At 36.2% G+C, this 13,454-nt stretch overlaps 1 protein-coding gene across 11 annotated transcripts in view; it reads right to left on the reverse strand.

The window, feature by feature from the left end:
• CDC42BPA (CDC42 binding protein kinase alpha) overlaps positions 1–13,454 on the reverse strand; it is a 345,992-nt gene that overhangs the window by 29,788 nt on the left and 302,750 nt on the right. For all 11 annotated transcript variants that reach the window (XM_049868072.1, XM_049868063.1, XM_049868062.1 and 8 more), the window contains 6 exons: positions 11,897–12,002; positions 7,070–7,206; positions 6,224–6,363; positions 4,197–4,278; positions 1,658–1,874; positions 700–762 (listed from right to left, as the gene is read on the reverse strand). In XM_049868072.1, coding sequence (XP_049724029.1) covers positions 700–762; positions 1,658–1,874; positions 4,197–4,278; positions 6,224–6,363; positions 7,070–7,206; positions 11,897–12,002 — 745 coding nt within the window. The remainder of the gene's footprint in view (positions 1–699; positions 763–1,657; positions 1,875–4,196; positions 4,279–6,223; positions 6,364–7,069; positions 7,207–11,896; positions 12,003–13,454) is intronic.

The following is a 13,454-nucleotide window of genomic DNA, read 5'->3' on the forward strand; positions in this document are numbered from 1 at the left end:
ATTAAATTTAGCACTGAGGTTCCTGGCAGCCAAGGCAAAAGTTCTTGTCTGATAAAGCATGCTGAATTTTAAGAAAAATCTTTTTGCTTGCACTGAATTCTAGAGACCTTCACCATGGGGTTTCCATTTAAAAAAACCAAGTAACTTAGTAACTCAGATTTCACTGAAGGTGCTTCTACGGGTAACAAACTAACATAGTTTAAATGCAGTGTTCTCCCATGATTGAACTTGATATAAAGATTGAACTTAGAATACTGCATTCAACAGTGCTGAGTTAAATTGGCTTCTCATTGTTTCTCCCAGTATTTAATTTCTCTCTAGAAAAAATATGTTGTGTTGAACTGCGGGAAAAAACAACAAACATACTTTAATGGTTGTTACCTCTTATCGTACTAATAGAACTATTAAAAAAACAAAACAAATTGCGTTTTCTCCCATGGACTATCTTTAGGAATGCAGTCAGAGTCCATATAGCAGAATAGTTACATAAAATGATCCAAGAAAGACAAAACACACTTCAAGTTTTAGAACTCCGGGAGATAATGGAAATCTAAAAGATGATCTTTTGACTTATAAACATCAAGTTGGATCTGGAAAATTTCAGATAAAGAAAAAATAAAATTCTGATATTATTTTTTAGAATTTAGCATTTTTAACAACATATGGTTTAAAGTTGCTCCAAAATAAATTTTTTCTTACCATCTTTGGTGACATGTACAACAAATAACCCTTCTTCATTTCCCAAAGCTATTCTTTCATGATCTATATAAGACATAAAAAAGAAACTTTTTTATTAGTAAACATTACGTAAAGCTAAAGAAATAAACCAGATATAACTTATCAGTAAAGGAAATCTGGTGCAAGAAACTGAAATAAATAAAGCAAATAAAAAATTAAAAAAGTAACAATAATAATTTGCACAATTAAATTTCCTTTCCGAATATACTGGTAAATATTATCACTCATGCCATTTTTAATAGTACAACAATCATTAGAAACTAACCTATATCAGTACTTACAAAAATAACTAAATGTTTATTCAACAAATGGGGTAAAAATGAAAAACCTAGTTTCTTAGTGCTCTGGGTCCAGTTCTATTTCTTGATTTGGGAGGAAAAATTTGTGAAAGGCAAACAGATTTGAACACTACTCATTAAATTTTCCAGTATTTACTACAAAGGAACAAAGAGTTGGATGTGTATGTAAGAATATGGCTAAAATTTAAAAGGCAGACCCACTTTCTTGAGGGCATTTCATATGCAAAACACTTAGTTTTATGGAGGCCATCTTATTTAAACTTCCCAACAACCTCAGCAACGTAATTAATATCTACATTTTACATATGGGACTTATACTCTATGAAATTAAGTAACTTGTTCTAAGTCACACAAGTAGAAAATAGATTGGTTAATAGATTCGTTAATCTTTGGCACTGTGGCATTTTCAGAAGAACAAGCATTTGGAAAGTGTGCTTATTCTTGTTAACTGAAAAACGAAGTTCTAATATAGGCCCCATTCATTCAACAAACATTTACTGAGCATCTCTGATAAGACACGTATTACACTGAGTACTGAGGATTCCTAGATGAAAGACAGTCCCTCACCACAGGGTAGAATAGTAAACAATTACGAGAACATGATAAATGTAAATTCATACCTATGATTGCAGCTGCCTGGGTTGTCTTAATGAGGGGTAGAGTACTGTCATACGCCTCTTTGGGAACATAGACTGAGCGGTCTCTGAATTTGTTTTTCTTCAAAATCTTGTGCAATTCACTCAGTACTCCCACCCACTTACTCTTCTCATTCTCACTATCTACTAGCATCAGGATTGAACACTTGTTATTAGATGTGGAGAACTGGGAAGCCGTGACCTAGAACAGTTTAACCAATAGTCATGATATCAGAAAACACACACCCTATATAGTTTTATGGCTAAGCTAGTTTGCTTAGCCCTCACCAATAAAATGATTGTTCATTAAATGATACCTTTAATAGAGTTTCCTTACTCCTAATCAGAAGAATAACTGGTTTTAGCATTAATTAGAATTCATGACAAGCAAAGGGAGCACAAACCATTTAAACACAGTACCATTTTCACTCTCCTTGCTATAAAAAGCTAGAACAGTAACATAAAAACATGCATTAAACTCATTGCATCGAGACGATTCTGACTCAGAGTGACCTTACAGGACAGAGTAGAACTGCCCCACAGGGTTTCCTAGGCTGTAATCTTTACGGAAGCAGACTGTCACATCTTTCTCCCGTGGAGCTGCTGGTGGGTTTGAACCACCAACTTTTTGGTTAGCAGGTGAGTGGTTAACCACTGCACCACCAGGGCTCCTCCCAAAAACAAACAAAAAAAAAGCATTACACTGACTCATATAACAACAGCTGACATTTACTTTGTAATTACTGAGTACTGGGTACTAATTCTAAGCACCTTACAAGTATTAACTCATTTAACTCTCACAACATCTTCATGAAGTAAGTATTGTTATCACATCCTTGCTTTCTACGTGAGAAAACTTCTCCATGATTACATAACTAGTATTCTGGGATCCAGTGTCTCTGCTCTTAACCACCACACCATAACCAAAAAAAAAAAAAACCAAACCCAGTGCTGTCGAGTCGATTCCAACTCATAGCAACCCTATAGGACAGAGTAGAACTGCCCCACAGAGTTTCCAAGGAGCGCCTGGCGGATTTGAACTGCCGACCCTTTGGTTAGCAGCCATAGCACTTAACCACTACGCCACCAGGGTTTCCCACTATACCATGGTGTCTTTCAATTTGTTTTAAAGTCAGAAATAAGTCTCTGTTACTTCATGCCAATAACTCATATTATCATTAGAGCAGATCAGACCTCGAGTTAATATTTAAACGAAGGTTTGTAATTATGCAAATAGCACTCATAATCAGATTTAAATTTTATATATATGGATTCCTTATTAAAATTAATTTAACCACCCAAACCAGACCAAACCCACTGCCGTCGAGTCAATTCCGACTCATAGCAACCCTATAGGACAGAGTAGAACTGCCCTGTAGAGTTTCCAAGGATCGCCTGGCAGATTTGAACTGCCAACCTCTTGGTTAACAGCTGTAGCACTTAACCACTATGCCACCAGGGTTTCCAATTTAAGCATCAGTGACAATAAAATTCCACTACATGAATCAATTATGGGGAAGTGGACCTCTGTAGGATCCCTTGGCGGCTGAGGAGAGAACAAATAGTTACATACCCACATACTCTGACTTTTTTTTTAAAGAAGACTAAGTATAGGGGTTGTCTGGCCTTCCTTAGATACAAGATTCATAGACAAATACTAGCCATACAGATACAATAATAGGTCAGCTGTCCTTTTCTGCCTCTGTTGTCTTAATTCACCAATTCACGAATTGTACTGTGGTAGACAGCCTCCAGAAATGGCTGCCAACAATTCCTCCTATAGAATTCCATTCTTCTTATCAAGAGGTGGGGTCTATTTCCCCTCCCCTTAAATCTGGGCTGGCCTCATGACGTGTTTTCCCCAACAGAATACGGAAGGGATATAATGCCTGTTCTGGGCCTAGTCCTTAAAAGATCTCCTGGCTTCTTTCGCTCCTTGGAAGCCAGCCATGTAAAGCTCAGTCAGACTACTGAATGACTACAGGCTGTGTGGAGAAGTCCACACAGAGGAGAGCTGAGACACCACACCCTCCACCAAGGCTGGAGCAGCCCCATGAGCGGCCCCAGCTGACACTACAGGAACTATCCTGCCACTGACAGAAATGTAAAAAATAATAAATCATTGTTGTTTTAAAGCCACTAACTTTTGAAATGGTTGTTACAAAGCAACAGGTAACTGAAACACAAATTAATATTAAAAATGACCTTTTTAAAGATATAAACTTCTATTTTTTTTTAAGTCTTATCCAATTTTCCACCGTGGTAGTGTTTATTAGAAAATGGAATGGTGACTCAAAAATATTGTACAAGAGGAAACCTATTTTAGAAGGTCTATAGCTCTTTCACTAATTAAATACTTAACACTGATTGTTTATACATTCATGTATTCTATGATATGGAGGATATAGAGAAATGTAAGATTTGGGACGAGTCCAGGTAGGTTTATGATTTATATGGGGAGGCAAAATTTATACTCATTAAAAGCCATATAATTCAGAGATGAAATTAAAGCATACACACTTACTCTAAATATACAGGGTATATCTTTTCGACTTGCGTGAATAACATCAGAAGCCAAGACTGCACTCACGGAAAATTCTTCATCCCTGAAGGAAAAGTGAAACATTAAAAGTCACTGTATGTGGGTATGTGTATGTGGTTTTGAGTGTGTATCCAAATAACTCATGAGGAGTAATCCTTAAAACTTAATTGCGTAAAATATCCAAATTGAACTTAAAAAAAAATTTTTTTTATTTATACCCTCATTGTAATTGATAGTGCCCAAAGTAATCTTTTTTTTTTAATTGTGGTAAATATACACCCAACAAAACATTTGCCCTTACAACATTCTTCATATGTACAGCTCAGTGACATGAACTTACGTATATTGTATTGTTCAATCGTCACCCTTACCCATTTTCAAATTTTCCATCATCCTTAACAGAAGCTTAGAGTCCCCTGAGCACTGAGTATTCTTTTCTCCCTTCTCCCTGCTTGCCCCTGTTAACCACTAGTAAACTTTGGTCTCTATGTACTCACCTATTCTAGATATTTCATATAAGTGGGATCATACAATATTTGTCCTTTTGTGACTAACTTATTTCACTTAGCACAATGTTTTCAAGGTTTACCCATGTCATAGCATGTATCAGGACTTCATTTCTCTTTATGGCTGAGTAATATTCCATTGTATATATGTACTGCATTTATCCACTCATCTGCTGATGGACATCTAGGCTGTTTCCACCTCTTGGCACTGTAAATAGTGCCGCAGTGAACACTGGTGCGTAAGTATCTATTTGCGTTCCTGCTTTTAATTCTACTGGGTATATAACTTTAAGAGGAATTGCTGGGTCACGTGGTAATTCTATGTTTAACTTTTTGAGGAACTGTCAAACTGTTTTCCACGTTGGCTGTACCATTTCACAATCTCACTAGTAGTGCCCAAAGTTATTTATCAAGAGTAACTAAACAATGGCACATTACACAAGAGCTAAAAATAATTACTGCCTTACCTAAAGTCATGAGGCCAGTAAGTATACTATAAAATAGAGATTTGAACCCTGGTAGCACTTCAGAGCCTTCAGGAGACCCTATTGCGTCCCATAATAAACTGCAGATGCCCTCAACACATTCAACATATAAAACAGATTTCCTCCACTGGAATTTATTCCTTGTGATTTCCTTTATTTGGTTATTGGTACCATCAATCCCTTGGTCTTGAAGGCTTAACACCTTAGTCTTACGTTTGATTATTCTCCATGTCTTTCTATATTCAGTTCATTAGCAGGTTCTGTCAAATTTTCCTTGCTAACATTGTTTGCATCTACCCCCTCATATTCTATATCTGTGGGGGATGATAATGTGTTTGTGATGTTGGTGTGAAATGAAACATAGCTGGAAATCCTAGTCTTGAGCGCAGGATAAAGATCTGGACCGGAGATATATGTTTGGGAGTCACCAAAGTGGAAGTGATGGCTGAAGCTATGGGAGTAAATAAGATCACTCAGAGAGTGCCTAGAGTTATGAGAAGAGAAAATGGAGAGAGTTCGAAAGGACAGGAGGAAAGTCTGTACAATGAGACCAGAAATATTCAGAGACAGAAGGAAAAGCATATTGCTTTTCCTTCAAGAGACATTCTTACATAAATGTTTACTGATTCATTGTATATTCCAAGAGCTTGTCTGATTTTGAGATTTTTATTGCTTTTCCTCACATTGGAATTACACTCTAAGTCTTCAGGTGATGATATAAACATTGTACACTAGGCCTCCATCACCCCAGTAACCTCTAAACTGGTCTTTCGGACTCAAACACTAGCTTCTTTATCGTGGCCCCTAGCCCCAACACACTCACACACATGTATTAATCCATCTTATAAATACACCTTATTTTCTATTGTTAACTATATTACTACAGTAATATTAGTAAGTTATAAAATTAATTAGTGATAGATTAATTAAAAACATGGCAATATTATTAAAAGAAAAATCAGTACATTTTTATTCTCATGTAGCAATGATACAAGTATTTTCACCTTCAGAAGCTTACCTCATGTCAATCACTTGACTGACTACAACACTGGGCTGTGATGCTTTTCCTTCAGCAATATCGTACAGAAAGAGTTTGAAGTCACAAACTACAGCCAGTGCTCTTTGCCATCCTTTCTTCACTCCAGCTGGCTTAGGAATCTTAGTTTATTTTTAGACAGACAAGTAAGCAAACAAATAAACAAAAACAACTCAACTGAAATATCACTCAGAACTCCTTTAATTATATATGTAATTACATGGTGAAAACCTAAAGATAATGTAAATGTATTATAAGTCTGTCACCCTGGTTGGTGAAGTAGCAGGTGGAACACAAATATCATGAATAACATGAAAAAATGTGAGAAAACACTGAACGACTTTTTATTCTGAAAATTAAAAAAAAAAACAAAAACAAAAAACAGTACTAGTAACTCATTAAAATCACATTTGTGGCTTTTTCTCTAAGTGGTACAAAAGTCAGACTTGGTAGTGAGATGAAGGCCAGCTCATGCTTTCAGTGTTACTCATGGTGACAAGTAAGATAATACCTGACGATATCTCATATTTCACAGCCATATGTCACCTCTCTGGCCAGATGGTCTGCCAAAGATTCATTCATGGAGAGTTCAACATTTGTTCATAAAAAGACCGGGACAGTCAGAAAAGTATGAGACATTTTGGAATTCATCTCTGAGCAAAGGCTAGCTTTTCGTTTTCGAATCGTTACTCTGGATGAAAAGATGCTCAGATGAATTTTATTCATTTAATTTTCTGTCAAGAATTATGTTCACAAAGTGACCGGGTTTAATTTCAATTCCTTACTGAACCTTAAAAGATTATGCCAAGCCTGACGTAACATACTTACCCTGACATGGCCTTCATACGCTGTTCCTATCCCTTTCTGTGGGTCTATACCCAGGGGGCCCTTCGTCTGCTCAGGAGGAACTGGACAAGTAGTGGGAGCTTTGTTTACACAAGTTATATGACAGGAGAATCCACACACTTTTGGAGGGAAAAAAAAAAAGAAACGATGTTCAATAGGAATCCATTTTTACAAAAAAAAAATATTTACTGAGCATTCATTACATGCAAGGGGTTATGTTAGATGAATGCTTCTCTCTGTTTTATTTTATACAAATGTCTTATCATTTGAGGAGCTGATCCACTGACTTACCAATAAGAATTTCAATGAGAAACAGTAAAAATTCCTTTATTATTGTAATACTAACATTCTGTATTACCATGAGTGATCAAAATGAGAAGAACATAGATACAAAAATCATCTAGTCTTGTGAATAAAACAGTTGATTTAAACTTCGAATCCCTAAAAGAGTACTTCCTGGAGTTCTCTCTCTTTATCTGTTCACCCCATGGCAACTTGGTGTCTGCCCAGAAATTCTTCTTGAAAACACCTGTTGCCGTCAAGTTGATTCCCACTCCTAACGATCTTATAGAACAGAGTAGAACTGCCCCATAGGCTTTCCAAGTCTGTAATCTTTACGGAAGCAGACTGCTATATCTTTCTCTTGTGGAGCGGCCGGTGGGTTCAAATCTCTGAACTTTTGGTTAGCAGCTGAGTGCTTTAACCATTGCTCCACCAGGGCTCTGAAAGGGTTACTAACAGACATTAAATTACTTAACATTTCTGTAACATCTGGCAAACTTTACCAATCCCTCTTTTTTAAAACTTTTCTTCTTTGGCTTCTAAGATGTCACTCTTGGGCCACCACTATTCCTTTGCAGGTGCTGTCTCTTCTTTCTCCACTCACTCGCTCTTCTCATCTCCTACAGGATAAAATCTTAATGCCTTATTATTATATCAAGGCCGCTGTCTTCTAATTTCACCTCCTGCCAATTTCCTCTGTGGCCTTCCCCTCTGCCAGGATATATCCTTACATACCTTGCTATATAAAACTATCTGCAACTACAGACCTGTCATACTCTTTCCTGACTATATGCCACTGCACAGTTCTTCAGCCTTTCCCCTCTTATTTGCCGGCAAAACTTCTACGAATTAATCTTCAAAATTCAGCTCAGACATTTTCTCTTCTGTGAAGCCTTTCTTGATATACCTATCAGGCATAGCTGACCATTCTCTGCTTCGTGAAATCACTTCTTGAATAAACTTCTATCACAATTTATGCTGTACTGAAATTATTTGCCTATAAGTACTTTCTCTTGCTAGACCACGAACATGGTGTTGGCATGGCACCTTTTGTCTATCTTCCTTGTTTGGCAGAAACCTTTGTCGCTCCATGTCTAGCCCAGTGCTTGCCAAGGAGCAGACACTCAGTGTTTGTTGGAAGAATGAAGGATAATGATTAATTCATGTCCCCTATAAAGATACAGTAAATAATTTATCACTCTATTAATTATAGTGAACTTTAAACCAAATGTGGTAAGCTGGTTTTGCTGCCTTGATTGTAGTCTCCTCTCATTTATTGCTTCTCTAAACAGAAATCAATGTTGGACTTCCTTAAAGTAGTCAAACAATGAGACTTTAGATATTTGTCAACTAAATAAACTAAACATAATAACTGTAACAACTAAATGTTTAAAAAATACTATAGCTTCTCTAAGCTCTTATATTATTATGACAGGTGCGTAACAGTCACTCAATTTATAATGATGATAATATAGGTGACAAGTTTTAGTACTATCCATTTGGAAATTCCTAACTTGGTAATAGGAATTATTCAGTGATTAGGAAAGTATAAATTAAGGGTAAATTTTAGTAGTTATTAATACCATTACATATATTTAAACAACTACCAAGATAATAATAATAGCTAATTTTATTGTGTGCTTTTTACTTTTCTATAACAACCTAAAGGAGATACAATTATTATGCCCATGTTACATATGACTTGCCCAGGGTCACAGAGCTCACAGTTCACAGTGCTGGGATTCAAGCTCAGGCAGCCTGGCTCAGAGCTTGCACACCTAACTACTAACAATATTGCCATAATGTATCTATTTGATACTCACATGGTAAACCTGAGATTCAAAGACAAAATGACAAGTAAAATAAACTCCTAAGTTTCATTGAGACTTGGCTGGATGAGAATTAAAAGTTAAAATATTTAAAACAAACAAACTTGTTAGGAGGGGTTCTAGATTATCTATTTAGACAATCCCTACTCTAACAGTGGATCCCAGAGAATATTTGGGAAAGAAGAAGAGGGGAACTGAGGGAATATCATTGTGGGAATACATACACATGGGAAAAATGGGTATTTTTAAACCAACAGAGGCAAGATGGACTGGTATTGACTGTTGGAAACTATACAAACTTCCGTGGGACATCCCATTCAATTTTAAGTGTAGTGTCCAACATGTTATACACATAGTCTCCGACTTGTGATAGGGTTCTGTTCTGACGACTCTGTCATAAGTTCGTTCTGACATAAGTCAAATACCTCATTTTTTAAAAAGAAGTTTTCACTGTTACTGCCTCTTATTTTCAATATTTTTATACATCTGATCTTTATTTGTCTTTGGAGATAGGAAACATTACATATAAACTTACAGATATATTTTAATACATACATACACACACAAAAAGATACAAAAATTAAAAAAAAAAAAAACAGTTCTAAGTGCAGTTCTTTGTAACTCAGATACGTCATAAGTTGGGGACTACCTGTATTTTTGTTTTGCTAACAAGCAAAAAATCTTGCCTCAAAAAGGCAGTGGATCCTATACTGGATCTAATTCCAATCAACCAGGGAGGAATAAAAAAAGAACAGGGATCTTTAAAGGCTGTAATGATACTACTGTAACATTTACAAAATATGGCAGACAGAGGCTGGGCATAGTTGAACATGTCCCCACAGCTTTATAAGACAGGCGTCAAAGGCTCTGAAGAAAGGATGGGCACAATTTCATGGTGTAAGACTCTAGAAGGGAAGCGAGCCTGAGAAAACCTCAAGAACTCCTACTCTGGTATTGCAGATGATTCTGAGGCATCAAAAATCATAAGGGGCTTAATGCCAGGTAGGCACCCTGGATCCTCTTAGACAAACAGGATTTAAAATGACATGTACAAATATTTATAAGCACAGCTAAGTTCCAAATGAGATAAGGCTTGAAAACTGTACTCATTCTCTCCTTCTTCAGTGTCACTCACGCCTTCCTGATAAATGATATAGACTATTCCAACTCAGATTCCTTCGCCATCCTTTCTTCTTGCCTTCCCTGAAACACACTTCCCGGAGCTCTGTCCTTGTACTTGTTCTCTTTTCATTCTATATGTGCTTCCTGGACAATGTTATTCATATTCATGACTTTGTACACTTAAAATTCTCAAATCTCCACTTTTCAACTCTGACCATTTTCTTTGGTTCTAAACCCATGAATCTAACGTACTAGTTAGACAATACAATCTGGATTCTCCACTTTGGTTGCAACAACTAACCAAACAGAATGTGTTTAAGACCCTTTACTCAAAGCATTAAAAGGCAGGCTAAGTACAAGTATATTATATGAAGAAAACACATGTATCTGATGGTGACTGACTACATTCCCTGTAAGGACTCCTCCAACCCTATGAATGGAAGAGCTAAGAAACGGAAACTAGTATTAGAATTAATACATATTTTCTTGTCTTTTTCATAAGATATACCAGTAAATCACATATAAGGCAAGCCTCATCAAATGAAAAAAAAGTATACGTCTTACGACAGTCACAAAAAAACAATATATTGCCCCATAATTTAAATCATTTTCATTTCAGAAGTCCTAGGAAAAATAAAGTGGCACCCGAATGAATATACTTTGTTTTCTGCTAAATGACCTGTGATCTTCTCTCCTTCATCTCTCAGAGTGTAAGCTCACCAGGGCAGAGCGCTGGTATTTTCCTCCCACCTACTGCTGTATCCCCAGTGTGTAGAAGCCTAAAGCAGGCATTTCATGAACATGTGGTGGGCAAATAACGAGTAGGGAAAAACCTCTGCTATTAGTACTAGGAATAAAATATCTTTTAAGGCATAGTGGCAGACATTTAACATTTCTGAAGAGATATTGTGTTGCCTACTTTTCTACCACTTGTCTGGCAGTTTGTTGTACCATGGTAGCTTACGTGTTGCTGTGATGCTGGAAGCTATGCCACCGGTATTTCAAATGCCAGCAGGGTCACCCATGGTGGACAGGTTTCAGTGGAGCTTCTAGACTAAGACAGACTAGGAAGAAGGACCTGGCAGTATACTTTTGAAAAAAATGGCCAGTAAAAACCTAACGAATACCAGCGGAGCAAGGACCGGGCAGTGTTCTGTTCTGTTGTACACAGGGTTACTGTGAATCAGAACCAACTCAATGGCACCTAACAACAACAGCAATACTTTTCAACAATAAGTTCTCTAATAAATTAAAATTAAATGAATAGATTCAAGGACACCTTTCATTTCTCCTGTCATATAGGTTAATATTTTTGGGGGGATCACAAATTCACCCAAATAATAAAACTAATATAGAATGAAACATATTTAAATGTTTCTACAACCATCTGTCTACTTTCCCCAGTATTCAAACAGACTCAGTTCATTGTCTCCATCCTGTTATCCAAACAAAAGCTAATGATTAAGTAAGACAAACAAACATTCACATACCTGTTAAAGAGAATAAAGTTTCTGATTGCAATTTAGGTAGTAAATGTTAGGACTTGAATTCACATTTCTTTCCATGTTGTTCTTACCTTCACAGGAACAGCCCTGTCGTATCAAACCCACCATCAACGAGGTACACTGATGACATTTCGTAGGAGCACTAAAAGACTTTACAAAAAACTGATGAGTCTTGCGCTGCAAACCAAAACAAAACACACATGCATTGATATTAAAGAATTTCCACACTGTGAGTCCCTCCACCCCACACCACCTATCAGAATGTTTTCTAAATTGGGACAGAATAAATTCTTTCTATTTTTCACCACCATCTTCATATAATTTATACTCTTTAAATATTTTTATTAGAAAATATTGAGTCAGACTAGGCTAAAAACTATGTAAGAAGTTAAATGATAACCAATTGCTCTTGAATGCCATTTGAAAAGTGTGTAAAATACACCTTAGATTTTGGGGGGCTCACAACTCTTGACTTCAGGATTTTTATAAATTCTTCTTTCGCCAAGTGTTAAATGAAAATTTCCATATCTATACCTCTGCAACTATATAAAGTTAATATGCTTTTATACCTTCTTAGGAAGAACAAAGAGTAATTTAAAGTTCTTGTTTCTACTGTAAATCATGCTTTTCGTATTTCTGGGATCAAGGCCAAAGAACATGATTCACAAATCTGTTTTCAGGCAGTATTATACTTGAGCAGATCAAAATACATACACACATATTTTTCCAAAGCCAGATGGCAGCTGGAAATTTCTTAGTGAAAACCCTGTTGTTAAAGTTCTCTAAATCTTGTCTGTTCTATATGGCCGTAAACAAATATAGACTGTATCTCTCTGGAATACTCCTTTGTTCTCCAAATTAATTCTTAGCATGTTTAACAATAAATGAATTATAATGAACATCCATTCCTCCACTCTGCTGTGTGAACTTACGCAAATTACTTAACTCCTTTGTTTCTCATTCATCTATAAAATAGGATCAATAACAGCATCTACTTCACAGGGTGGTTAAACTAGTATTAGTATGAACAAAGTCTTTCAGACAGTGCCCAGTATACAGTAAGCACTTGACAAATATTTATTTATTTATGCAAACAAATAATTTGGTTAACTATTTCTCTTTGATATGTGTGGTTGATTTAAATCAGTAAGAAGTTTATTCTATATTCTGATAAAATGTGAACACACTGATTAAAAAGTTACAAAGTGGTAATTATTTTAGGTGAGACTAACATATTGACTTATCATATTAACAAAAAACTAAAGGGAGTATTTAAAGTTTTAAAATTTAAGTTAAAATCAAATTCTGCCCTCCTCAACTGGCGTATGTGACCTTCACACAAGTTACAAAGAAACCCCCAAAAAATCCAAGAGGAGCATTCGTCCTGGAATAGGGTGAGCCCTTCAAATTTAGAGCAGTCATGAGCTCTGATTCAACCTCCCATTACTCTCTTCTAGAAGTTCCTCAGGATCCTTGGTTAGTTTCAAAGTAGTACTGGGATTTGACTCCAAGCTAAGCAGAACACAGGCTATCTGTATACTAACTCTACGCTTACTCAGCACCAAATAAGGTGCAGGTGTTATGCCAGTACTTTACATACATATGTCATCTCATGTAATGGAAATAACT

Source organism: Elephas maximus, chromosome 24, assembly GCF_024166365.1.
Source record: "Elephas maximus indicus isolate mEleMax1 chromosome 24, mEleMax1 primary haplotype, whole genome shotgun sequence".
Lineage (NCBI taxonomy): Eukaryota > Metazoa > Chordata > Mammalia > Proboscidea > Elephantidae > Elephas > Elephas maximus.